At 53.5% G+C, this 26,234-nt stretch overlaps 1 protein-coding gene across 1 annotated transcript; it reads right to left on the reverse strand.

Moving 5' to 3' along the window:
* Positions 1-271: 271 nt before the first annotated feature.
* SERPINE1 (serpin family E member 1) lies at positions 272-7,157 on the reverse strand. The gene is made up of 9 exons (XM_020876060.2): positions 7,005-7,157; positions 6,090-6,361; positions 5,212-5,445; positions 4,474-4,668; positions 3,652-3,850; positions 2,412-2,512; positions 2,201-2,287; positions 1,061-1,144; positions 272-722 (listed from the first exon to the last, which is right to left on the reverse strand). Exons 2-9 carry the CDS (start codon positions 6,358-6,360, stop codon positions 685-687), a joined length of 1,209 nt encoding a protein of 402 aa, XP_020731719.2. The 5' UTR covers position 6,361; positions 7,005-7,157; the 3' UTR covers positions 272-684.
* Between the last annotated feature and the right edge of the window lie 19,077 nt (positions 7,158-26,234).

Genomic DNA, 26,234 nt, shown 5'->3' on the forward strand with positions numbered 1-26,234 from the left:
TCTCTCCTTCTGTTTCTGCAACATAAGGTGTGTGTGAAGCAGAAACCTGCTTCTCTGAGTAAACAAGTCACCTACACTCCAAAATAATATATGCACACTGTTTCCTGGGGAGGGAGCAGCCAGGCCTGCGTGGGTCTCGAACCTCGGAGCTGGGGGAGGATGGACCTTGGCATGAGAGAGTGTTTCTTGCCTTGGCTTTCTCGGGCCTGCTGTCAGCCTTCTCAGCAGTGGCAGACCGTGCAAGAGTGACGGCAACGTGACCGGAACACAGTTCTAGCGAGCACACAAACGCTCCTTCATGTAAGCCTTGTGGTGCCATCCTACCAGGGCCTCGGTGGGATCCAGGACCCAAGACCCGAACAGGCAGAGCGATGGGCAGAAGCAGCTGGGCCAGCGGTCCTGGGAGTCCTGCAGTCCAGTTGGAAGGCTGGCTGGGTGTTACGCCTCCCAGTCTCTCCCAGGGTCTCCATTGGAGGGTTTAACTCAAAAGGTCCTCTTTGCCCCTCCTGAGAGAGCCCAAAGTTAGGCCTAAGAGGCAGATTCGAAAGAATTTACCATGGAAAAAAATAAATAAACATCTTCTCTTTTTCCAGAAAAATGAATTAATAAAAATTCTTTGCTCTGGACTTTCTTCCTCTTGGACATCTCCAGTTCTGTCCCAGATGAGGGCTGCCTTCCCCACGGTCAGGGTTCCATCACTTGGCCCATGAACAGGACGGTTCCTGAGGATGGAAGCATCACAGGAGATGAGAAGTGGGGGGAGATGGGGGACAGCTCACCCAGCTGGGTGTTTATGGATGAACTGAGATAATGGGGATATGAATGAGTGTTCAGAGGCCCAGCTGCTCTAGTGACTAAGCTGGGACTGAGGGACAGACAAGCACCCTGTCTGGAGAGAGCACTCCCCTCCAAGAAGTGGAAGGGGAACACAGCCGTGATTCATTGCCTGGAGTCCTCTTGGGGAAGGTGGGGGCGTCTACACCTGCGTGGATGGTACCTGAGTCCAGGAGAATGGGGAGGGGGGCCGAGAGTGGCGGGGTCTCTCGGGTCCCCGGCTTACCTGTGGGGTTGTGCCGCACCACGAAGAGGAAAGGTCTGTCCATGATGATTTCCTCAGGGGCCATTCGGGCTGAGACTATAAGGGCTGGAAGAGACAGGACAGAATCTTAGAACAGAGGGACATGGGCGCTGGCGCCTGGATCGGTCACAAGTGACTCAGTGACACCAGCGCTGGGGAGTGGGGTGGTTTGGGAGGCTTTGTTGTGTGTGCTCAGTCATATCTGACTCTTTGTGACCCCACGGGCTGTAGCCCACCAGGCTTCTGTTTTGATGGGATTTTCCAGGCAAGAATACTGGAGTGGGTTGCCATTTTCTACTCCAGGGGATCTTCCCAATCCAGGGATCGAACCTGCGTCTCCTGCATTGGCAGGCAGATTCTTTACCACTGTGCCACCTGGGAAGCCAAATAATCATAGCAGGGACTTCCCTGGTGGCACAGTGCATGAGACTCTGCCTGCCAATGCAGGGGACATGGGTTTGATCCCTGGTCCGGGAGCATTCCACAAACCGCAGAGCAACTGAGCTCATGTGCCCGTAATGTGAACCCTAAAAGTGTCAAGGTGTCCTCCAAGGCAGTTGGGTGGAGATCTAGCAGCTACTCGCTCGAGTAGTGAAAGAGAAAGTCGCTCAGTTGTGTCCAACTCTTTGCGACCCTGTGGACTATACAGTCCATGGAATTCTCCAGGCCAGAATCCTGGAGTGGGTAGCCTTTCCCTTCTCCAGGGGATCTTCCCAACCCAGGGATTGAACCCAGGTCTCCTGCACTGCAGGCGGATTCTTTACCATCTGAACCACAAGGGAAGCCCACTCACTCGAAGTCAGGTTTATCTAAACTCAAGGCACGTCGGAAGCCAGCACCTTTAAGTCGACTGGCCGCTCTGAGAGCAAGCCAGGACCTCCCATTCAGGGGGACTTCAGAGCCAGGGGCGAGGGACAGGGGTCCCGGGGAAAGTGGGCCCATTTTCTAGTGGGATCAGGTAATGCTCTCCACACAGGAAGCCCTGTTCTACCCGGGGAGGCCTGGTAGATAGACCGGGGCAGTGGGGTCTTCCCGGTGCACCCTGGGTGTGGGTACTAGATCATGGCCCCTCGTGGAAGCCTGGGGCTGAGACTCACCAGGTCTCACCTGAGCCCAACTCACCTGTGGAGGAGGACGCCAGCGTGCCACTCTCATTCACCTCGATCTTCACTTTCTGCAGCGCCTGCGACACGTACAGAAACTCTTGATCTGAAATGAAGGCGGACCCCAGAGCGCATTAGCCTTGGTCCTGAGGAGTGGGGAGGGGAAGCACCTCTGTCCTCCGGGAGACCCCACTGTCCACCAGGGGAGGAAAAGGAAAGGCACCTCTAACCTGAAAGCCTGGAGAAGTCCGCCTGGCTTGGCCTAAACATGTCGGTCATTCCCAGGTTCTCCAGCGGCCTCCTGAGGTCAATTTCAGTCTCCAGGGAGAACCTACAGACAGCAGCAGGACACAGCTCCAGCTCAGGCCACGTCTAGCCTTACCAGGTACCCCTGCCCCGCTACACACACATGACAGGAGGGGGACTGATGTGAACGCAGAAGTGGGAGGCTTGTTTTTCTTTCAAATCTGTTGGCAAGGTCTCTCTCCTTGCTGGAAAGATTCTGATACTAAGGAACATTTCTTCTGCAAGCTCCCCACCCCCTCAAACCTCTGACTAATTACTTTCCTCAAATGAGGCGGTGGTTGCAGCACAATTGTGTTCAGTCTCACTGGGGCGGGAGTGGGGAAGGGCAAGCTCCCCTGCAAAGGCTAGCTGAACAGAGATCTGGTCTGTAGCTTGTGTTTCTGAGAGTTGAGTCCAAAGAGGACTCCAGCAGCGAAGCTTTGGGGAGCTCGTTCTGCCTCCCACCAGGGCACGACTAATTACCTCCGTTCTTTGAGAGAGAGAGAGAGAGAGAGAGAGAGGGCGTCTAACCAACTAAATTGTCCTCTTTCCCTAAGCCTGGCATTATGGCATCTGGAAATGTGGGGTCGGCATAGTGGGAGGCTTCCCCACAATTCTGTAATGGACCCAGTCTCAGCCTCCAGCACCCTCTTCACTTCTGCAGAAGAATTTTTAAAATCTGCTTCATGGCAAGCCAGCTAGAAGCCAGAGTTCAGGCTTGCTTCATCTGCACAAGTGATTCCTTTTGTCTCCATTGTGTGAATGTTGACTTGAAGAGATGGAGGTGGGAGTGAGGGGTATTCATAAAAGGGTGATGACCAATGTATTCCCTGGCCCTCCCACCTCCTATCATCTCTCCAGCTCTTCCTCTGGCTAGCTTTTGCTGGGTATTCAGGGGGTGGTGGGCGTGGCATGGTCTCTAAAAACAACCCCACCCCCACCCCCACCCCCGCTGCCCTCCACCGACAGAGGGAAGATGAGCAGAATCTTAATCAAACCCAGGCCAGAGTGTGTCCCATCTGCACCCACGCAGCAGCTCCCTGCCCTACAGACGTCAGGTTTGGGAAACTCCACATGGCGGGGGGAGGGGGTGGTGTGGTGTGGGGTGGTGTGTGTGGCAACAGCAGGGAGCCAGAGGAGAGGGGAGGGAGGAGGCAGAAGGGACTAGAGCAAAGGGTGGCTTACTTGGGCAGAATCAGGAGGCGGGTCAGTCTGGTCATATTCCCTTTCCACTGGCTGATGAGCTCAGCATCCAGAATGCTGGTGAGGGCAGAGAGCGGCACCTCTTTTTCATAGGGGGCAGCAATGAACATGCTGAGAGTGTTCCCGTGGTAGGGCAATTCCAGGATGTCGTAGTAACGGCCGTCGGGGGTGGTAAACTCAGCTGGGAAAGACACCAAGATGGAGCATTGGCAATAACTCCAGCTCCTGTTGATTCTAACCCGGCGTTGGCTTTCCCGTTAGTCCTCCAGGCCCCTCCATCCTCTCTGAAAGCCAACTCTCCATCCTAGCTTTTGAGGCTCCCCACCCACCCACCAGGACCACCACTCCCCTGTTCATTGTTTCTTTCCATTTGCCTTCTCTTCTGCCAATTCACAGTGTCTTCTGGGGGTTCTCTGTCTCTGGTTGGCCATCTTTACCTTCACACCCTTTTCCCCAGTCTCCAGCTATTAATTTATTCCGATCCCAACCTCCTGAATCTCAGCTTTCACATAGCTCTTCCCCAGGAGGATTTGAAAGCCCAGGTTATCACACCAGAACCACATGAAGATGAGAGATGGTATCAGATGGTCAAGTGGGATCCTCAGGTAATTTCTGGATTTCAGCTTCATCTTGCACAAGATATAAGCTACTTTCTGCTGCTCTGATAATCCCCGTGTCTCCTACTTGGGAAGTCTTCGTCACAGCTGGGGTGTGTTCCAGGGTTTCTCCTCCCTTGGAGGGGACCACCCCAGGGATGAGGATCAGTCACTGTGGGACCTGAGGAAGGGAGAGTCTTGCACTTACTGTAGTTGAACTTGTTGGTCTGAGCCATCATGGGCACAGAGACAGTGCTGCCGTCGGACTTGTGGAAGAGGCGGTGGTGGGTGTTCGACTCTGGGAAGGGCATCTTCCACTGGCCGTTGAAGTAGAGGGCGTTCACCAGGACCAGGCGTGTCAGCTGGTCCACAGCCCCTTCACCAAGTAAGTCGCTGATCATGCCTATGGGAAATCAAGGTGATCAGGAGGCTGATATTGTTTTAATCCTTTTAGATGGTTCCCTTGAGCTCCCAGTCCTCAAATGGATGTGTGTCAGAAGGGATCCCATCAGAAGACAGACTGGGTAAGGTTTAGTGAACCCAGTCTAACTGCTTTCAACCAGTTCCATCTTCCTAAGTGTCTCAGAAAGCCTTCCCCGGCTCACCACACTGTCTTGGTCCTGGGATCCTGTCTAGGATCAGACCTGGAAATGTAAGTTTCCCCTTTCTTTGTTCCCTAAGCTGTAATCTTGAAGGACTGTGTTTTCCCCCTGCCATGGGTTATTACTGTTCTTATAACATCTCATAGTACTTTTTAGGGATGCCTTTAGAGGTGGTTCAGAGGGCAAGTCTAATTATGGAAAAAACAAGATGCTTTGATTCTTAAAGCACTTTACCGTCTGTCTACAGAGCAGAAGGTGCTGGAAGGGAGGGGTCAGGACCCTTGAGACTTGGATCCCAATCTCTGCAGGTCCTTGGGACTGGCCTCTTTTCTCTACCTGCTCACCTTTCGTGTGTCTTTTCACCCAGTCATTGATGATGAACCTGGCTCTCTCCACTTCAGAGAAGTCAACCTGCTTGACCGTGGTACGGAACAGCCTGAAGAAGTTGGGCATGAAACCATGGACCAATTCTAGGTCCCGCTGCACGAAGATGGCATCGGCCGTGCTGATCTCATCCTTGTTCCATGGCCCCATGAGCTCCTTGTACAGTCGGTGGAGGGCAGGGGCCATGCCCTTCTCTGGGCCAAAACAGGGAGAAAAAGACACATTAAGCTCCCCTTGAACCCAGGGCTCCCAGCAGGGCCAACTTCCCCCAAACCTGCCCACAAGGACAGGACTCTTCTGCTCCCCCAAGGGTCTCTGAAGGGAGATTTCATTCCAAATCTTAATCTCTCCTGCATCTCCCTCTTTTCCTCAAAAAGCACAGGTCCTAACCCTTGCTTTCGCTTAGAATATTTTTATCTGTTTTTAAGTTATAAACCCTAACCGTCTTCTTTTAATAACAATAATAGTTATGCTAGGTAGGCCTTTGACATGCATCATTTTGGAGTTAATCCTTACAACAGCCCCATGTGGTGGATACTCTGATTGTCCCCAATTTGCAGGTGAGAAAACTGAGGTTCTGAGGGGTTAAGATCACAAAGTGCAGGCAGGGCCATCTTACACCGGATCCGCTGGCTCATACACCTTGTGACTAGCCAGGAGCCAAAGGACACAGGATGTGGTGGGAAGAAGATGCAGCGGTCCGTCCCTGTGGGCTGGCGGGACAGGAGTTGGCCCACTAAGCCGGGGTCAGCCCTCCCTCTGCTTCTGGTCAGTTACACCCCTGTCCTGGGAAGACTCCCTGAGTGCCCGCCTCCCCCTCCGCCCCGTCGTCTCTCACCTTCAATCTTGAATTGCATTGCCTCTTGGATCTGCCGTCGGGTTTCTCCTCCTGTGGTCAGCTGCAGCATGGCCAGGACTGAGGCCACCCCATAGGGTGAGAAAACCACGTTGCGGTCCTTGGAGGCCTGCACCACCTGCTGAAACACCTTCACTCCAAAGTCTGTGGCCAGGCTGGCTGCCGGAGTCTGGCGCTGGTAGGAGGCAGACCCCTCACCAAAGGTGAGGGCCAGGCCCAGGGCGAGGCAGGCAGAGACCAGAGACATCCGCATCCTGGAATCAGTGGGAAAAGATTGGATGAAGTGGATAGTTCTGAAAGGACAGAGAGGGAGGAGGGGTGATGGCAGCCCAGCCACGGCCAGGCTCCTGTGTTTGCCGCTGGCCTGTGATACGTGAACAAGTGGGCAAGATAGAAACCGCGGTGGGTTTAGATCCTGAGCCTTTTCCCCGTCTGTCTCAACCCTGGGGAATCTTGAGTGTGTTTTCATCTGTGGGAATCTGGAGCCCGGTGGCACCTCCCTTCCCTTCCAGGAGGCTGAAATGCTAAATTACAATAACATCTGTGATTTACACGATGCTTCCTAATTCTTTTCTAATGCCTTCAACAATTGTTGTTTTATTCAAGTTAGCAGGCGTGAAAAACCCCTTTCCTGAGCTGGGAAGGTAGGAATGTCTTCCATGGAGAGGGTCCTAGAGAGGCGAGGCCCTTGCTTCTGGGTGGTGGGATTGTTGGGGCATCCTGACCATCTTCCCCACTCCCGTGTGATCACCGCGGGAGTCAACTCAGGGCTGCAGGTCTCCAGGTCGGGGGAAGAAAGAGGAACACTGGGGACCACGGACAGAAGGGACTCTGCAGATGGGAGCTCTCTGCCTTAGCCGGAGGTACGGAGCTGGAGAGGGTTGGCTTTGCTCTTACCTGAATTTCTCAAAGTGCCTTGGGATGGGCGGTTTGTTCCTGCTGCAGCTGCGGGTGTTGACGCTGGTAGCCCTGCCTCGGCTGAAGAGGGGGTGTGGCTCTCTGGACCGTGCTCTTGGCCCTTCACCCAGTCGCAGCTCTGCTCCAGTGCAGGCTGCTGCCTCCCTTTATACCAGCTGTGGGCCGGAAGTCGATTAACTCATGGTTCGGCCCCGCCCAGTTTTTGGCTGGGGAAATCTGTCTGAACGGCCGGGGGGCCCCCTCAGGGCCTCCCTCTGTGGGACTCATCCGTGTGTGTACGTGAGAGAGAGAGAGAGAGAGAGAGGGCTCTGGAACAATTGAGCCAACCCTGGTTGCCCTGGGCCCCGGGGCTGCCCTTGATCTTGCTGCCCTCGATCTCAGGATGTTAAGCCAGTTTGACCCCTGGCACCCAGTGTTTACCTTTCCCAGAGCTCAGCGTGGGGAGAGTTTACACTTCCTCTTTGTCCTTGGGAGAATCAGACCAGCGCATAGTTATCAAAGAAGCTAAAGATCCTACAAATTCCTTGTCCATCAGCCTGGTGCTCTGGTTAAACTGGGGAGAACACCCCACCCTCCTTGTGGCTGCATCCCAGAAGCCAGAGGGCACGGAGCGTGCCTTGTTGATTGTCTGGGTTTTGACTGTCTAGGACGTGAGGATTCTCTCCCGTCTTTCTCTTTTCTGCCAAGTGCCCGCCCGCCCGGCCGCCGTCGGGTGATGCACAGCTGACTCCCCCACGTGTCCAGACTCTCCTGGTGCCCCCGGGGCTCTCTTTGTGTCAACAGCTCTGTCTGGCTGGGTTTTGAGGTGTGCTGGGTGGGGTGGTGGCTTCCCGGGGCAGAAGGGTAAAGCCTTGGCCGGGGATAAAGCCCTCAGTGTGTAGGCTTCACTTCTCTGAACTGCCTGCTGCGGCTGCGGAGGAATACCCCTTCACCTTTTCCTCCAGATGCAGACATTGAGAGGGCTCGAGTGGCAAGAGGAGGGATGAGATTAAGAGCGTTAATTCATGGCCGGGTTTGTGGAGTGTGCTGCTAAGGCACTGGAGTTTGGGGTAAAAAGTAACCCAAGGATTCTACAGATGATGGATATTGGCTAGAGGCTAGTGAGTAAGACTGGGCTGCTGGTGGGGTCAGGCACCCTGGACTGTGTAGCTGGATGTCATGGACAGGGTGGGGCTGAAGGGGTCCTGGGGGGCTGGGTGCCCTTGACTTGAGGGTCCACACACTGTCATGCTTTGTGTGGGTGGTGGGATTCAACTGGGGGTATCCATGGAGACAGCGGACAGCAGCATCACAGGAAGCTGAAGTGGGTGGATGTGTCGGGATGTTTGTTTTGGATTTTTTCAGTAAACAGATACCAAGGGCAACCACAGCTGGTTTTCACCCGTTTTCACTCTGCCTCCGCCTTTGTTTTCTCCGTTGCTCCTGGGATCCAGGTGGGGGTGCGGGTAACCGGGAGAGAAGGGGAAACCTCAGCTGGAAAGTTAGGGTCACTGACCCGTTCCCAGGACCAGACTGTTCATCTGTCACTGCTTCTTGTTTATGTCTTTCTTTCTTAGTCTGGTTCAGAGTCCCTGAGAAAGTGGTTAGCCGCGAGGAGGAAGAGCAGTTATGTCTGCTGTCTCTCGGATGGAGAAAGCAGAAGTCCGATCCCCAAGCCATCTCCGACTCCCAGAAAGGCCCCAGTGACTTGCCCTACACCCTTGGGGACCACAGGGGGACAGGGTCCTGGGAGTCTGGGTTGGGAGTGTCAAGCCCCAGGTTGGAAGAGCAGCAGGTCCAGAGGCAGCAGGACCTGCCCTCCAGGCGCCCCGCTGCCCGGCCTCCCCAGCCATTCAGGTGAACCTCATCCCTCCCTTCGTGGGCTACTGCTGTCTCCTTGCCAGGCCTCAGCCACAAAGGCCCTGCTGTTTTCTGGGACCACCTGGGCCCTGCCAAGGACGTGACCACTTCTGTCCCCATCCCTGGACCTGAATGATTCTGAGGTCATTCCAGAAAAGCCACTCCATTCCTGGGCAGCTCCTGGGAACAGCTCTGTGTCCTGCTGGGGAGAAAAGGGGCACATTTCTACTTTGGAAACAGAAAGCGCTGACTTACTAAGGGGTCATTTCCCACACCGGGGAAACCTTCTAAGTGTTTGGGTGTGGATTGGAAGTGGAGGCAAAGTCTAGTGGAACTGGGTCCCATGCTGGGTTTTCTGATGGTGTCCTTTTGTCTTTCTGAGCAGCTGGGGCCACCATATGATCTGAACTCAGACTTGATTGTGGCCCCTGCTGCTCCTCTCTGTGAAATGGCCTCGCCTCCCCCCGGTCTGCCCTGGGGAGACCTTCCCCACCACAGGGGCAGCCCAATGGCCCACTGTCCCAAAGCAGTACATGCATGAGTGCTCAGTTGTGTCTGACTCTTTGTGACCCTGTGGACTGGAGCCCACCAGGCTCCTCTGTCCATGGGATTCTCCAGGCAAGAATACTGGAGTGGGTTGCCATGTCCTCCTCCAGGGGATCTTCCGACCCAGGGATCAAACTCGCATCCCCTGACACTCTTGTTTCGCAGGCGAATTCTTTACCACTGAGCCACCGGGGAAGCAGGCCCTAAAGTAGACCTCCCGGCAATATCCTCAGAACCTAGCCTGACTCAAGGGGATGTCACTTTCTATCCTTTCCCTGATCTCCCAAACTAACAGCTATGACCCCATCACTTCTTTTAAGCCTTGGCTCTTTTGTAAGGGGTCAAAAGTCCCTGCTGTTGAAATAACTGATCTCTGTCCGGGAGAATCAGAGATAAGAGGATGAGTTACACTGCTGTGGATTTCTCGGGGAAGTTCCAGTTGTAGCTAACTAGGAAAGCTGTTTCCAACTGCGCTTCAGCAGGTGGTTCGTGACAAGACCAGACGCAAGGTTTCCGTGACTGTCCCCAGGCCCGCCCCCGCCCCCTCCCACCCCTGCAGCCCTGGTTCCCTTGTTGCCTTGAGTCTCCCCTCCAGCTCTTCACCTCCTGCCCTCTGGCTGCCCTCTTTGCTCTCTGCTCTTCCGCTGTCCCTGTTTGCTCTCTGAGTCCCAGTCACCCGCCGCTTTTTCACTTTCCCTTTCTCTGCTTCCGAGACTCCCCTGCTCTTATCGCTTCTGCTCACTCCTCCATCCTGGGACCTCCATTCTGGGGACCCTCATTACCTACCCCCCACCCTGCGGTGATCTCCTCTAGTCTCAGCCCCCTGAGATCTCTCCCCGTTCTCCCACTCTGCTGTCCGTGACTCAGTCCCTCTTTCCCTCTCCCTCTCCCTCATGTGCAGAATCCCTTTTACAGTCAAAGGCTCTGCTCCAGGCCTTCCTGCGGGGAGAGGAGGGGCCTCCTGTCAGTTACACAGGCTGCCTGGAATGTTGGAGCCGGCCTCCCGATTCTTGGTGATTTCACTGGGAGAGCCGGGGGTGGCAAGAGGCTGGGGTCCTGCTAATTCACAGCGCTATTTCTGGCCTGGTTGCTCTCCAAACATCACAAGGCCCAAAATAGCCTGTGTTTGGGCTGGGCTCTAGCCAGCCCCACTCTCCCTGCTTCGAAAGAGTGAGCAGAGGCCAGGGCTCTGTGTCAGCCTCTTCTCATTGAAGATCACAGTCCTGGGACAGTCTCGGCCCATCCAGGGTCCCTCCGCACAGTGGCGCCAAGCCTCATTTGCTCCCCCAGTCCTATTCCATGGAGCCCCTCTCCTTTCTGCCTTCTCCGGCCCCCACCTCTCACCATCTATCTTACATTCCCGAAACAGAAAAACCTGCATGCCTCCGCCATGGGAAGCTTTTCTTCTCCACTTACATCACAGAGTCTCAGAGCAGGAGGGCTCTAAGAACCATCTGGTCCGTTCCTTTGAATCTGCAGGGTGATATGTGTGAGGCCACACAGCGACCTCCCATAAGTGAGAGGACAGTAGTGTCCATTGGCCTGGCCTGGTCAGGGCTCTGACACTTAGCTAGTTATGCGTCTTTGGGCAAAACTGAACTTTGTGGGCCTCGGGGTTTTTATGTGCAGGTAGATAGGTAGACAAAAGTTTTTCATTAGACAGACACCGATTCCCACCCTTCAGTGTTGTTGTGAGAAGATGAAATGAAATACTGTAAGTGTCTGGCATGTTAAGAAGCACGACAGAAACCCAGACAACTTGAGCTGTTAATTCTTGCCTTAGGCAAGTGCCTGGGTTACATATTTTGACTTCTCTCAGTGATAAGCAGAGTGGATGGAAGGTTTTAGGAAGCGGACTGGCTGGTTACCCAAGAGAAAGGCTGCCAGCCCCTCTGTCCATTTCAGGCCAGCTCCCGATTTCACTTGAGTCCTGACATGCTCTCCTCTGGCTGATTTTGCAAGCTTTGTTATTTTTTTAAACTGTTTGCTTATTTTTGGCTGTGCTGGGTCTTCGCTGCTGTGCGGGCTTCTTTTGCTCTACTTGTGACAAAGTGGGGGCTACTCTCCGGTTGGGGTGCGCGGGCTTCTCATTGTGGTGGCTCATGGGCTCTAGAGCGCGGGCTTCAGTAGTTGGGGGGCAAGGGCTTAGTTGCTCAATAACATCTGAGATCTTAGTTCTCGGACCACAGATAGAACCTGTGTCCCCTGCATTGGCAGGCAGATTCTAAACCACTAGACTGTCAGGGAAGGCCCCTTTCAGGCTTTAGATCCTGGGAAGATTTTCCTCTCTGGGCTGCAGGGTCACATGTGGACCCCACGGATACGTGACCCATGTCTTGAACCCTCCAACATACCAGGAAGTAGGGGGGCTTGTTTTATCAGCTCGTAAAAGCTAGGCTGAGTTTGACCTACTCTTCTAGTCTTGGTTCTTTGGCCCCTTCTATGCTACCCTCATCCCCTGTGTCTTTTTGATTCCTCTCTAACACTCCGTAACAATTGAACCCCTTTTACACGAATTCCCTTTCCTTACAGTCATTTCTGTGCTTATCCTTCACTTTGCTGTGGCCATCGCCATGTCTCATTTATCCTCATTTGTCTGGGGGAAGGTCACTGGGGGACAGTATTCTCTTGGCAGGGCCTCTTACAATGTGTTCAATGGGCCCCAGAGACCCTCCCCGGCCCCCAGGACAAGAAAGTGCCTGTTCTCTTGGGAGAAAGAAGCAGAGGGAGCAAATGGGACCCAGTGTGGTCACAGGAGGAAGCCTGGGGCAGATGGCATGAGCGATTTCTGGGGTAGGTGTCCCCGCAGAGCTCACCAGTGGCTGTCAGAATGAGGTAGCGCAGGCCTGGGAGACCCCGGACCCACCAAGGACCACCCTAGCCTGATCCCAACCTCCTCCCACTTCTCTCTCCACGCACACTGAGGTCTAACTCTGATTCACTTCTTTCCTCTTTCCCAGAACTCGTTCCTCATTCCCTGCATTCCTGAGCCTGCCTTTAGCACTTTTCTCTGGACACATTCTGCTTAATTTTACCCTCCTGCTACGTGAGTCTTCCCCGAAATTGCCAGTTATTGACAATCAACACTCCGTGATTTGATTCAGAGAAACACAGGATTCTTCCTTCCCCAGAGGCACAGACCCACGTCCTGGGACAGATTAATATATATGTAATGGTTAAATTAGAACCATCTGTCAAACCATCTGTATACAAAGCGGTAAGACTCGGGCTATCAGGGTGTAGCTCTGAATGTGGAGGGAGGGCTTCCTGGAGGAAGAGGGACTGATGCTGGGTTGTGAGGGATAAGCAGAGGGCAGCACGGTTGGGGTGGGTCAGAGGGGGGCAGGTCACAGAGCCCAGGACGGGAAGGGGTGACAATGTCCCCATCCCCTCTCCACCCATCTCCATCGCTGGGCAGCAACCCTTTCTGCTGAGGCATCCATCCTATCTCTGTTATGCTCTCTTCATGGGCTTTCATGTTCTTCTAGGTCTGTTCTTTCTGTAGCCTCCCCCCACCCCCCAAGGTTCTTGAAGTAGATGTTCCTGCTCGAATCTGCATCCTGGCTCTGGACACAACCCATTTACTGAGCCAGGCAGACGCCCAGAGAGACGATGACCCTGGGTCAGTGGGGAACCTGTGGGTGGCGGAGGTCCCAGGAATGAAGCAGCCCAGTGATGCAACACAGATGGAATTTGCCATCGGGGAGCCAGGGACGTCCCAAGTCGCTGACCACTCTTACTTCCTTACCATATGAAAGCAGGCCTTCTCTACATGTCTCTCTATCTGAGTCACCCAGGGCGGCCTCAGCGGGCTTGGTGAGCAGGAAGGCAGTGGGGCTCTTGGCTTGCTTGGATCAGTTAGGGCCCAGAACCCTTCCCATGCCCTTCTGGGTCGTTTGGGGCGACTGAAAGGGCCAGTGGGGAGTGATGCAGAGTGTGAAGGAAGAGCAACAGAAGGACCTTAGTGTGGTTGGGGGGTGGGGGTGGGGGCCAGGGGATAACTGCCTTCCCCTCCACCAGCTCAGCTTCATTCAGAAGCTTCTCTGGGTCTCTTCTGGGACGTGTTTGATGTGCCTTCAAAGAGCTTGCAAGGCAGTCGCAGTCCTAAGCACCACTTTCTACCCCCTTGCAGGCTGGAGGCCACCTAGAAACGCTTCCTGCCTCTGCCCACCCCCCACTTTGTGAGCCCCGGTTTCCTGAACCCACTCCCTTCTCCAGAGCACCCAGCTCCTCGTGGTCACTGCTCCTGTCCTTCACGTCTCCCTCGGGAGTCCTGCTTTTTCTCTCCCGGATCTTGGTCGCTGCCTCCTCTTGACTTCAGAGAGCCTGTCGTGATTGGGAAAGGAGTCTCAAGGAGATCCATCACTGGAAGATTCCCCTTCCCTTCCTGTTGAGCACAGTCAGGGCTCCGTATCTGTAGGTTCTGCATCTCTGGATGCAACCAACCAATCACATCACAGTTGATTGAATCCCAGATACAAGATTCACAGATTGGTCACCTGCGAATACAAAGGGCAGAGCAGGAGGCTGCTGTTGTTCAGCCACCCAGTCGCAGGCACCACCTGCAGTGATTTTGGAGCCTAAGAAGAGGAAATCTTTCATCTTTTCCCCTTCTATTTGCCACGCAGTGATGGGGCCAGATGCCATGATCTTAGTGTTGTTGTTGTTGTTTTTTAAGGATTTAGTCTTAAGCTGGCTCTTTCACTCTCCTCCTTCACCCTCATCAAGAGACTACACCATTTTATATAAGGGTCTAGCAAGTCTGAGGGCTTCCTGGGTAGCATAGCTGGTAAAGAATCCGCCTACAATGCAGGAGACCTGGATTTGGTTCCTGGGTCAGGAAGATCCCCTGGAGAAGGGAGAGGCTACCTTCTCCAATGTTCTTGGGCTTCTTTGGTGGCTCAGATGGTGAAGAATCTGCCTGCAATGCGGGAGACCTGGGTTCGATCCCTGGTCTACAGTCTATAGGCTCACAAAGAGTCAGACATGACTGAAGTGACTTAGCAGCAGCGTAACCGCGGATTTGGGTATCTGCAGGGCCCTTGGGCTTCCCTGGTAGCTCCGTGGGTAAAGAATCTGCCTGCAGTGCAGGAGACCTGGGTTCGATCCCTGGGACTAGAGGATCTCCTGGAGAAGGAAATGACTACCCACTCCAGTATTCTTGCCTGGAAAATCCCGTGGATAGAGGAGCCTGGTGGGCTGCAGTCCATGGGGTTGCAAAGAGTCGGGCACGACTGAAGAGCTAACACAGGGCCCTTGAAACCCGTGCCCTGTGGAGACCAAGGGAAAACTGTATTCAATCAGACTCATGAGCCACAAGTGTTTGCTCTCAGGACTCTCGTGGTCATCACTGTGACCAGACAGTCAGGCTCTAGTTGTCTGTGTGGTCGTGAGCAAATCATTTTCCCTCCAGAGTGCCTCAGTCTCCCTAGACAGACACCATGGGTCTGAACAAGATGCTTTCTATAGAAAGAGGCAGACGTGGCCTGAGGAAAAGCAGGAGACTCTGGTCAACTTCTTTTTTTTTTTGCTTTTAACCTTTTTATTTTGTATTGGGGTGTGCTTGCTAAGTTGCTTCAGCTGTGTCTGACTCTTTGCGACCCTATGGACTGCAACTCTTCAGGCTCCTCTGTCCATGGGATTCTCCAGGAAGAATACTGGAGTGGGCTGCCATGCCCTCCTCCAGGGGATCTTCCTGATGCAGGGATCGACCCCACATCTCTTACAATCTCCTGCATTGGCAGGTGAGTTCTTTACCACTTGTGTCACGGGGAAGCCCCTGTATTGGGTCTATAGCCGATTAACAATGATGTGATAGTTCCAAGTGGACAGCAGAGGGACTCAGCCATACACACACATGTATCCACTCTCCCCTTCAAACTCCCCTCCTATCTCAGCTGGCTGGGCAACTTCTTTTACTCTCCAGAATCTTACTTTTCTCTTCTGCAAAAAGGGGGAAATGATCCACTTTCATAACTATCTTATTAGACTTTCAAAAGATGGTGTAAATGAAAAGGCCAACTGTATCTATCCTTAGGAAGAAAGCAAATCAGTAGGCTTCAGCTAACTTTAAAAAATGTGTGTGTGTCTTTTCTCGAGCCCCTTGATTTCCTAGGGGTAGAGATCAGGACCCCTGTGATAGAAGAGATTAGCTAATCAGGTCTTCAGGGAAGAAGCCCTGAAACTCAGCAGGTGGTGCCGGGCCTCTGGGACAAGGAAAGCCCATGTCTGGCACCAGCAGGGTAGGACCAGGCTTCCCGCAGATACTCCAAAAAGGCATCTTTACTGAGTTAAGAAATTTTATCTAAAGCAGATGCTCAGAGCTGGCAATGCTTGCTGTCTCTCCTATTACCAGGACCCAGAATTATAACACGGCTTACTCCTGAGTCCCTAGCAGTGGGGGGTTGTGTGGGAGGTGGGGAGGTATGCTTGCTATGCCCCCAACTCCCATCTGTGTCAGGAACTAACAGGGCCCTGTGAGTAAAGGCTGATGCAGGCTAACGAGTAACTGTTATTCACAAGGCAGCTCTGCCTGGGGAGAGGGGCTGGGCTGCTGGAGTGAGGGGAGGTGGCAGATATGAGGTGGCCTAGACCTGACAAAGGCTCTGGGGCCCCTCTGCTTCATGGCTGGAAGGCCAGGTTGACCTGGGATGCATTTGACATTCAGGAATCAGACCTGGGCTCTTTCCTGGAACTGGCCTGTGGGCTAGGGCCTAGGTCAGCAGAGGGGAGGTGTGAGTGAGGTATCCCCCTCCACACACACCTTCCCCACCTCCCCACCTTGCACAACCTCACAAGAAGTGCCGTGGGCAGAGGAGTTGGCACAAGCTGGGCAACTGCCTGCTCCCCACCCCACCCCCACCTTCACCCTTTATGCCATATTCTGAGACCACCTTGGAGATTAGCCTCAGCTTAGCCTGACTCTCTGGGCTCCCTGCCTTCCTTGGAGACAGGGGGTCTTGTACTCAATCCAGGGAGGAACTAAATTAGGAGTGGGAAGTCCAAGATTGTAGGGTCTGTTCGCATCTGTGTGGACATTCCAGGCTTGCTCCTTGGGCTTCACTGCCCACTACAGTGGAGAGGGCTGGTCCTCCCATGGACTGGCCACCCACCGTGGACACACTGCCCATGGTGAACAGGCCACCCCCACAGCAGACATGCTACCCATGGGGGAGATGCCACCCACAGTGGATGCCCCACCCATGGGGAACACGCCACCCACAGTGGACGCACCACCCATGGGATACACACTGCAGGCCCCACAGAAGAGGCCTGAGGTTCTGACCAAAGAGCTTCCCACTTCCTGCCTCCACCCTTTGCATCCTCGGCTGCTGTCCTCTCCACGAATGGCCAAAGTCCTGGCCGGTAGCCAGTCCTGTCTGGACAGGAGGAAACCAGGATGTGAGGAATGGCGGCGGCAGGAGGGACGCAAAACACTGAGTCCTCAAGAGCAGAAATTCCACCGGAAAGAAAACAATGCGCAGGGGACAGAGTCACCTTCCAGGGGCAAGGGGGCAAGGGAAGGGACTGGGCTTTCCTGCCCCAATCAGGTAAACAACTCTGGGGAAAACCCGGTGTGAATTGTCTTCCAGGTGTGGGCACTGGACTAGAAGGCCAGAGGTCTGGTCCTGCTTTGGAGCCACTGGGAGAAATGGTCCCTGCTTCCTTTTCTGGCTTTAGGCAGATGTGCTCCCCAGGGTGGGGATACAGGGTCTCCTGCCAAGGTCAGGAGGATCCCAGGAGAACCAAAGGAGCGTCTAGTAGAGAAGCCCACCTATACGGGGACAGCCACAGCCCCCAAATGGCCAGGTGGCTGCTGGAAATCAAGTAAGACAATTCTTGATCCTAAGGTAGGATTTGCAGAAGCTGGAACCTGCAGGAGCTTCACTGGGGAGGGATGAGGTCATAACCAGGTCAGGGTGGAGGCCAGCCCAGAGTCCCCCACTGTTAGGGGAAGTACGCTGATTGAAACCACCCACCCTGGCCAGACATCACAGTAACCATTTGTGTGAGTTATTTTATGACAGGAGGTCCCGGTGAGGAACATGGAATTAACCAGCCACTACCAACCAGAAGAGATTGGGAAAGGTCAAAAGGAGATGTCCTGTGTCCTTCACCTCCCAGAATCCTCTTCAGTGGAATCCATCTTGCTTGAGTGATACATGCGCCACCAGGAAGAGCCCTGAGTCAGAATGGTTGGCCAGAGACAGCCTTGAAACTAATCCTATCACCATAAAACCCAAGACTGTGAGCGACATGGAAGGCCAGTTCTCCTGGGTTCCCTGACCACCCTGCTGTCCACCCAGGTGCCCCTTCCCAGTGAAGTTTCTTGCTTTGTCAACACGTGTGTCTCCTTGGACAATTAATTTCTGAGTGTTAGACAAGAGCCCTCCTTGGACCCTGGAAGGGGTCCCCCTTACTGAAACCTCAACTGTGTGTGATACCAGAGGGGCAAGTTCCTTCCTATTTCAGGACCCAGACCTGACTGGCATTTAGAAAGAGCAAGAATGAGGCAAATCCCGGAACCAGAGAAGAAGCCGACATATGGAAAGGACAGAAAGGAGCACCCCAGCAGGACTGCAGGGCCCCTAGCACCCCAGAGGCCCGTGTGGGCAAGCCTGGATGAAGGATGGATGCTGAGTCTTTGAAGACTCGTGCCCAGCAGCCTGGGTTTGTGATTGCCCCATGAGTGTGTTGAGGAGGCTTCTGATCTGCAAATTAATTCCTTCCTAAAGTGTTGGGGTCTGTGTGCCTTTTCGTTAGGGTTTTAGGAGGTGCTCTCTTCCCCAGACTACGGGCTGACATATGCTGAATGGTTGCTGTCTGCCAGGCTCTGGTTTTTGTTTTGGTCATACCATGCAGCATGTGGGTTCTTAGTTCCCTGGCCAGGGATCAAGCCTATGCCTTCTGTATTGGAAGCTCGCAGTCTTATCCCCTGGACCACCAGGGAAGTCCCATACCAGGCTCTGACTCTCATCACCTTCGTTCATTCTCCTACAGCTCAGAGTCGGGGAATGACGCTGTCTGCATCCTACAGATGAAGAAATTGACACAAAGATGAGTTGAATTTCTTGCTTGAGGTCACTCAGCTAAAGAGAGGAGCTGGCCCCAGAGCCCTCAACTCTAAACTAGCCTCCATCCTATTTTTCAGTGCCTCACATGTCCCCCTAGCTGTCCCCCTGCATGCCTGTCCCCCAAACCTCCCAACCCAGAGTGGGACCAGGCCCTTCCCTCACTGTGCATCACACAGCCACCTTCCCATTGCCCTTAATTCTTTTTTTGGGGGGGGGTATTTATATTCAAAATTTTACTGGAGGACAGTTGCTTTACCGTGTTATGTTAGTTTCTCTGTACAGCAGAGTGAATCAGCCATACATATACATATATCCCTCCTTTTTTTTGGATCTCCTTCCCACTTAGGTCCCCCAAAAGCACAGAGTAGAATTCCCTGGGCTATATAGTGGGGTCTCATTATCTCTTTTATACACAGTATCAACTGTGTATATATGTCAATGCCAATTCATCACCCTTGACTCTTTCCTTTAGAACTCTTCCGATCCTGGTCTCATCCCCTCTTTCCCTTCAGATCTGCTACCAAGCAAGGAACTGATTCCCACTCAGGTCTTAAGGATTCATCATTTTAAACCCTTCTGAGTCACACTTGCTTTGGAATTATGACATTCTGTGCCTTGATCCAGCAGTTCTCACTCCCTACTTCACCTTAGACCCACCCAGGAGCTTCTGAAAAGTCCTGAGACCCAGACTCAACCCTGATTATTGGAATCTTGAACTGGAATCCTGGGATACTGGACTTTGTTTTGTTTTTTCAGCTCTTTGGATGCTTCTGAAATTGTGACTAGGACCTTTAGACCCGATGAGCCTATGACATGAAATGTTAGGCCCCCGATGCCCTGGGGTGGCTGTTGGAGGCAGAGACTCCTTTTATCACACTCGAATGAGTCTACCTGACAGGCGGTCAGTGTTCCGCAAGGCCTGGAGGCTGGGTCCCCTGGTGACAGGGAGCTGCAGCCTCTGGCGGTGGGCTGGGGAGGAGGCTGGGTGTGCTGAACTGTGAGCCAGTTGCTCCGTGAGCAGTCTGAACTGGTTTTCTGCTACCTTGCACTTCCGGTTCGACCCTGAACTGGGTGGAGAAGGGACAGAGGAGATGAGAAGTTAGTTCAGGGCTGGAGATGCCAGAAGGTGCTTCAGATATAAAGACTGAAGGCCATTATCATAATTATCTTCTGCTGGCATTCTTGGAGAGATGCTTTCATTGTGTTTTCTGCTCACGGGGAGAATATAAAAGTGCTGGAGCTGGAGATATGGCTTAGCCCTGGAGGGACCCAGGGCCCATTTCTAGAGAAAGACGGGCATTTCTAAAGATAAGGGCCAAAGAGGGTTGGGCCAAATGCCTCTTGAGTGACACATGAAACCAGGCAGGCAGCCAAGGCCTGGGCCAGGTGAGGCGAAGTCCAGGTCCCCAGCCTCTAGGATTGGGCCGAGGGGTGTGGGGGAGTATGACAGCCTGGAGAAGTAGAGAGTGATTTGGGTAGAAGGACCCCAAACAGAAGGCCAGGAGATTTGCTCAAGAGTGCATGCGTGTGTGTGTGTGTGTGTGTGTGTGTGTGTAGCCTGACAGCCTCGCCGATTGATCCCTGCCCACCCGCCCAGACCTGCTCTCTTAGTCAGTCCCTATGCTGGGAGCTTCTGCCCCTAGGCTCTGGGGTGCTGATGAGGCCTTCATTATTCACAGTCCAGACCGACAACCGGCTCCCTGGGGCCCATTCCCTCTTCCCCAGGATGCAGCCTGGCCTGCCAGCTCACCACTCTGCGAGGCTGGCCCCAGACCCAGACAGCCTCGGGCATGCCAGGGTCAGCAGGAGTCTTGGGGGCCCTGCGGGCAGAGACCTTGCCCTCCTCCTGAGTCCTCGGCTCCACACGGGCCAGCTCTAAGGACCGGGCGGTCTGGGGAAGCGGGGGAGCCAGGTCTAGCTCCTTCAGAGGGGACAGCAGGAAATTAAGGGGCATCCCTTCTCATTCTGAGCTCCCATTTTATTTATTTATTTTTTCTGACTTGTTCATTGTGGCTCACTGGCTTCTTTTCTGAGCTTAGTTGCCCCCGAGGCGTGTGGGAGCTTAGTTCCCCAACCAGGGATCAAACTTGCTTTTCCTGCATTGGAAGGGGGATTCTTAATCACTATACCACTAGGGAAGTTCCTCTGAGTTCCTGCTTTAGAAACCGTTCTGTTCTGGGTGTGTCAATGTCTGGATGTAAAGTTGAACCAACAGAGTGGGGCTCCGAGGGGTTTTCTCCTCCAGCCTTCCCTCTTTCCAGAAATGGCATGCCAGACTCCATCTTCCGTGTGCTGGTAGCTTACTCAGGGAAATGGGGGTGGAGGTGGGAGCCAGATGGAAAGCCCCTGACTCGGGAACTCCCTGCTACTACTTCTGAGAATCCCAAGGGGCTGGTAGGTGAGGCGAAGAGGTCGTGTTGTGTCTAGCACCGGGGGTGAGGGGATGGGGTGGGGGCTGGTTTCCGGGCTGAATCAGGTGGTGAGTTGTGCAGCAGGTGGACGGCCCAGGGCTGTCCCTCGGGGCCTGGGGTGGAGGTTCCCTGCCCTCTGACAGGGCTTTCCTGTCCGGCAGACCGTTGGTTCTGCTGCGTCTGGACACACGTGCGTTTGTGTATGTTGGGGAGGGTGGAGGAGACAGGCCTCAGCCAGGGCTCCCCTGCCCCCAGCCTCCCTGACACTCTCAGCAAGCCCAGCTCAAGGATGGGGAAGAGGACCCAGAGTGGTGGGAGTGAGAGAGGGAGCCGGGAAGGCGTTTGTCTTGGGAGCCAGGATCTGAATCGGCCACATCTGTCCCCTTTCCATCTAGACCATCTGATTTCCATTTTTCCCACCCATTTCTTGCCTCTGGAATGTTCCACCTCCCCTGCTTTTCTTACGAAAGTCAGCTGTCCACAGAGACTCCCCAGATGCCTCAGCTTCTGCTTCTTCCCCAAAGCCTTCCAGCCTCCTCCGGGCCACCCTGGGCTATCTCTCCTTTGAACTGGATCCCTCGTACAACGCACACAACCACACACTCACTTGGCACTGGATTATTCACATGAGTTTGCTTTGTTTTCCCTACCGTCTTGTATATCATTTAGAGGTAGGAACTGTTTGGGTGTAAACTTTCTGCCTGTGTCCTCTGATACTGCCCCATGTGGGCGGGACTTGGGCCAGACGGCCAAGTACCTTAAAGTTAACATCGCCTTCTGAGAATTCAATTAGGAAGAAACTCAGTTTAGGAGAGGACATTAGCCCTCTGTAGAAATTACCTAGGAGACTGTCTGTCTGTGAATATCCCAAATCCAATTAAGGAGACCTGGGTGAAACCTCAGAGGAGCAGATAAGGTTGTGATTGCATTTAAGCGAGGTAAGTACACAGTCTTCTGCTCAAAGGAAGATGCCAAGACGAGGGGAAAGTTCCTTCTCTTCATAAAGGCAGATCCAAGGAGACCCAGCTTGGTGCCAGTTCTCCAGGCCATGCAGGAGAATTGGTGTCGCATCCCATAGACTGCTTCCTGGTGGCTCAGAATGTAAAGAATCTGCCTGCAGTGACGGAGACCTGGGTTTGATCCCTGGGTCAGGAAGATCCCCTGGAGAAGGGAATGGCAACACACTCCAGTGTTCCTGCCTAGAGAATCCCATAGACAGAGGAGCCTGGTGGGCTACAGTCCATGGGGTTGGAAAGAGTCGGACACGACTGAGCAACTTACACTTTCACTTTTCACTTTCCCACAACTGCAGTGGCCAGGACCCAGGACGGGTGTGTCCAGAGGTGGCGAGGATGCCCCAGACTGTCATCTAGCCATTAAGATCATCTGGCACCCCGGCTTTCTTCTGCTTCCACGCTAAAGCCACATTCTGAGGCTCCCGGGAGAGATGAGTCCACGTACCTGGGGATGTCCAAGCCAGAATGTGGGGTCTGTAAGCTATTCTTTGTGCGTCCACTTTATGTTGAAAGTGAAAGTGTTAGTTCCTCGGTCATGTCTGACTCTTGGCAATCCCTTGGACTGTAGCCTGTCAGGCTCTTCTGTCCGTGGGATTCTCCAATCTTGAATACTGGGGTGGGTTGCCATTTCCTTCTCCAGGGGATCTTCCTGACCCAGGGATCAAACCCAGGTCTCCTGCATTGCAGGCACCTGAGATTAGCTGATCCAGAGTGCACACATATAGCCAAGAAGCAGGTGCTGGGCTGTGATGAAGCACCGTGTTAAAGCCACTGTGTCTAGATGACAGGTTACCTTCCCCCTGGTCATGCCTTCCCTGGACATTTTTTTTTCAATTAATTTATTTGGCTGCACCAGGTCTTAGTTGTGGCATGCGGAATCTTTAGTTTCGGCATGTGAGATCTAGTTCCCCAATCAGGGATCGAACCCTGGGCCTCCTGCACTGGAAATGCAGAGTCTTAGCCACTGGACCTCCAGGGAAATCCCATTCCCAGACATTTTTGCACTTGCTGTTTTCACTGGTTACTTAGAGGCAGGGCCCAATAAATACCCGCTGCATAAGTGGCCTGAGTGATGGGTGCAAGGGGTGTTTTGTCTCTAAAAGGATTGTGCCAGGCACTGTCTGAGTGCGTTTACATCCTTCATCTTTTTTATTTTTAAAAATTGCTTATTAATATTTTATATTGGAGCCTAGCTGTTTAACAATGTTGCATCAGTCCCAAGTGTGCAGCAAAGTGATTTGGTTATACATGTATCTATTCTTTTTCAGATTTTCCCATTTAGGTTGTTACAGACTATTCAGCAGGATTCCCTGTGCTATGCAGTAGGTCCTTGTTGGTCATCTATTTTAATTATTTTTATACGTTCTTCATCTTGCTTGTTCACCTGAGAGCCCTTCTGCTGTTGTCCCGCATCCATCTTACAGATGGGGGGCGGCGGTTCAGAGAGGGGAAGGAGCCTCTGCCGAGGTCACCTGCTTAGCCAGCGGTGGAGCTGGGCTTAAATGGGGATCTCCTGGCCTTGACTCCCATTCTTTCAGGAGAAGGAGGAAGAAGCCAGGAGGGAAGGCACCTGTGACCGTGTGTTAGGAGAGGGGCCTCGGGGTGGAGAGGTGGACGGGACGTGGGGGCACTCCTGGAGGGCTCTGCTGCTCGCCTACTCCCAGAATCTGCCCTCGTGTGGGGGACAGACTTGGCCCCTGTGATCCTGTGCTAAGGATTAAGTGGTAGGAAATGAGCTTCAGGGAAATTCCAGGCTTGATTCTCTAATGAGGCAAAAGTTGGCAGGATGCCCTTCCCAGGAACACCCTGACAGCAAGTCCCCCACACCAGAGAGCAGGCATACACCTCACCTAAACAAACCCACATAGATGCCCGGCGGGCCCGGCCACAGGCACAAACCCACACGCGGGGCGTGGCACTGCTTCTCAACATCTGGGCACAGATTCTCCCTGACAAACCCCAATCCAGCTTCCATCTCCCCCGATGGACTACAGCTGATGCTCAGACATCTCAGATTCCTTCCCTTCCCCTCCCGCTGCCTCCCCCAGGCCTCCAATGGAGGAGACCAATGGCGCAGGGTCTCCCTGAACGTGGATGCGCGTGTTTTCAAGTCTCGGCAGCCTTTCCCCTGCCGCTGGTGTTCTCTGGTCTCTGTTCTCTTCTCCCGGGATCACACAGGAGCCAGTGGCTGGCCTGGGGCCAACTCCTAGCACTTTCCCTGGGGGCGATGATGCTTGCAATGCCTTCCTGGGAACCACACCCCAGTCCATCTCTCCTGGGAGATGTTTTACTTTCTATCTCCCTTTCCACTAACTTCCCACATGACACCATCGCACCCCTCCAAGAGATACCTTTGCCCCAGAGTAGAGCTTCTTTTCAGCTATAAAAGACTTTTTCTGGAAGGGAACCACAGAGGCATAGGAGCTGAGAAGGGAACAGAGGAGCCTGGCTCCCTCTGCCTGAGCCCGGCAGGGCCGGCCTGTGAAGGAGACAGTGCCTGGAGCCCTCATGCCCAGGGTTGTGTAGGCCCCTCCCTAGGTTCCAGCTCAGCTCCCACAGACAAGTGACCTGGGGAGTTCTGCCTGCCCTGGGCTTGGGCCTGGGAGCCTCCCACGTGGTCTGTGGGGTGCCGGCGGTGGGGGCCAGCTGTTTTTTGTTTTTTTTTACCTTGGACTTCCCTAGTAGCTCCGACGGTAAAGAATCTGCCTGCAATGCAGGAAACCCAGGTTCGATTCCTGAGTCAGGAAGAGCTCCTGGAGAAGGAAAGGGCAACCCACTCCACTATCTTGCTGGGAGAATCCCATGAACAGAGCAACCTGGCGGGCTACAGTCCATACTTCAGCTGCTCCTAAATCAGCATGTCTATAACTGAGTTTGCTTTTCTGCCCCCTAACTCTGCAGGAGCTACACTTTGCACCTATTTTCCTTTGACTCTATGCCTAATGCATCCTGTATCTGGTGTTTATCCTTACAATATCCTTCCCCTTGTAATTACACATCAGCAAGAAGGCCACAGAGCCATGGAACTGCCAGACTCAATTACTGGGTTACTGACATCGGCCTATGACTGTTTGTTGACAAGATCCAAACACCTTTGGTCCTCTTCACTGACCCCCAACTGCGAGCCCTCATCTTAAATAAGACCCTAGACTCCTCGCCTAAAGGACTTCCCTGTAGCTCAAACTGGTAAAGAATCTGCCTGCAATGCAGGAGACCAGGGTTCGATCGCTGGGTCGGGAAGATCCCCTGGAGAAGGGAATGACAAGCCACTCCAGTATTCTTGCCTGGAGAATCTCACGGACAGAGGAGCCTGTCGGGCTATAGTCTGTGGAGTTGCAAAGAGTTGGCCACAACTGAGCGACCAACACATACACACAGACTCCTCATGAAAGGTGGGCACAGTTCTTGAGGCATATGAGCCTTCTGGGTTCCCCTCTCTGCCAGCTGAGAATTAAAACCACCTTTCTATTTCCTCCAAACCCATCTCCATATTTTTCATTTGGCTTCGGTGGGCAGAGAAAGCCAAGATTTTGGCCAGCAGTAGATGTGGCTCCCAGGAAGGCGTCGTGTGCCTCACCTCACCAGGGAGTAGTAGGGAGTTGGCCCCAGGCCAGCCGTGGCTGGCAATGACCTCTGCCCAGCTCCTTGACCAGCTCCTGGTGATCCCATTTACCTAATCTAACCTCACCATTGAGAGGAGCTACCCCACCTCCAAGGAGCGGCTGCTGCGTGGGTGCAGGAGGGAAGACTTTATTTTGGGGGGCTCCAAAATCACTGCAGATGGTGACTGCAGCCATGAAATAAAAGACACTTACTCCTTGGAAGGAAAGTTATGACCAACTTAGATAGCATATTAGAAAGCAGAGACATTACTTTGCTGACAAAGGTCCGTCTGGTCAAGGCTATGGTTTTTCTAGTGGTCATGTATGGATGTGAGAGTTGGACTGTGAAGAAAGCTGAATGCCGAAAAACTGATGCTTTTGAACTGTGGTGTTGGAGAAGACTCTTGAGAGTCCCTTGGACTGCAAGGAGATCCAACCAGTCCATCCTAAAGGAGATCAGTCCTGGGTGTTCATTGGAAGGACTGATGCTAAAGCTGAAACTCCAATACTTTGGCCACCTCATGCGAAGAGTTGACTCATTGGAAAAGACCCTGATGCTGGGAGGGATTGGGGGCAGGAGAAGGGGACGACAGAGGATGAGGTGGCTGGATGGCATTACCAACTCGATGGCCATGAGTTTGAGTAAACTCCGGGAGTTTGTGATGGACAGGGAGGCCTGGCGTGCTGCGATTCATAGGGTCACAAAGAGTCAGACACGGCT

This window comes from Odocoileus virginianus, chromosome 33 (genome assembly GCF_023699985.2).
Source record: "Odocoileus virginianus isolate 20LAN1187 ecotype Illinois chromosome 33, Ovbor_1.2, whole genome shotgun sequence".
Taxonomy (NCBI): Eukaryota; Metazoa; Chordata; class Mammalia; order Artiodactyla; family Cervidae; genus Odocoileus; species Odocoileus virginianus.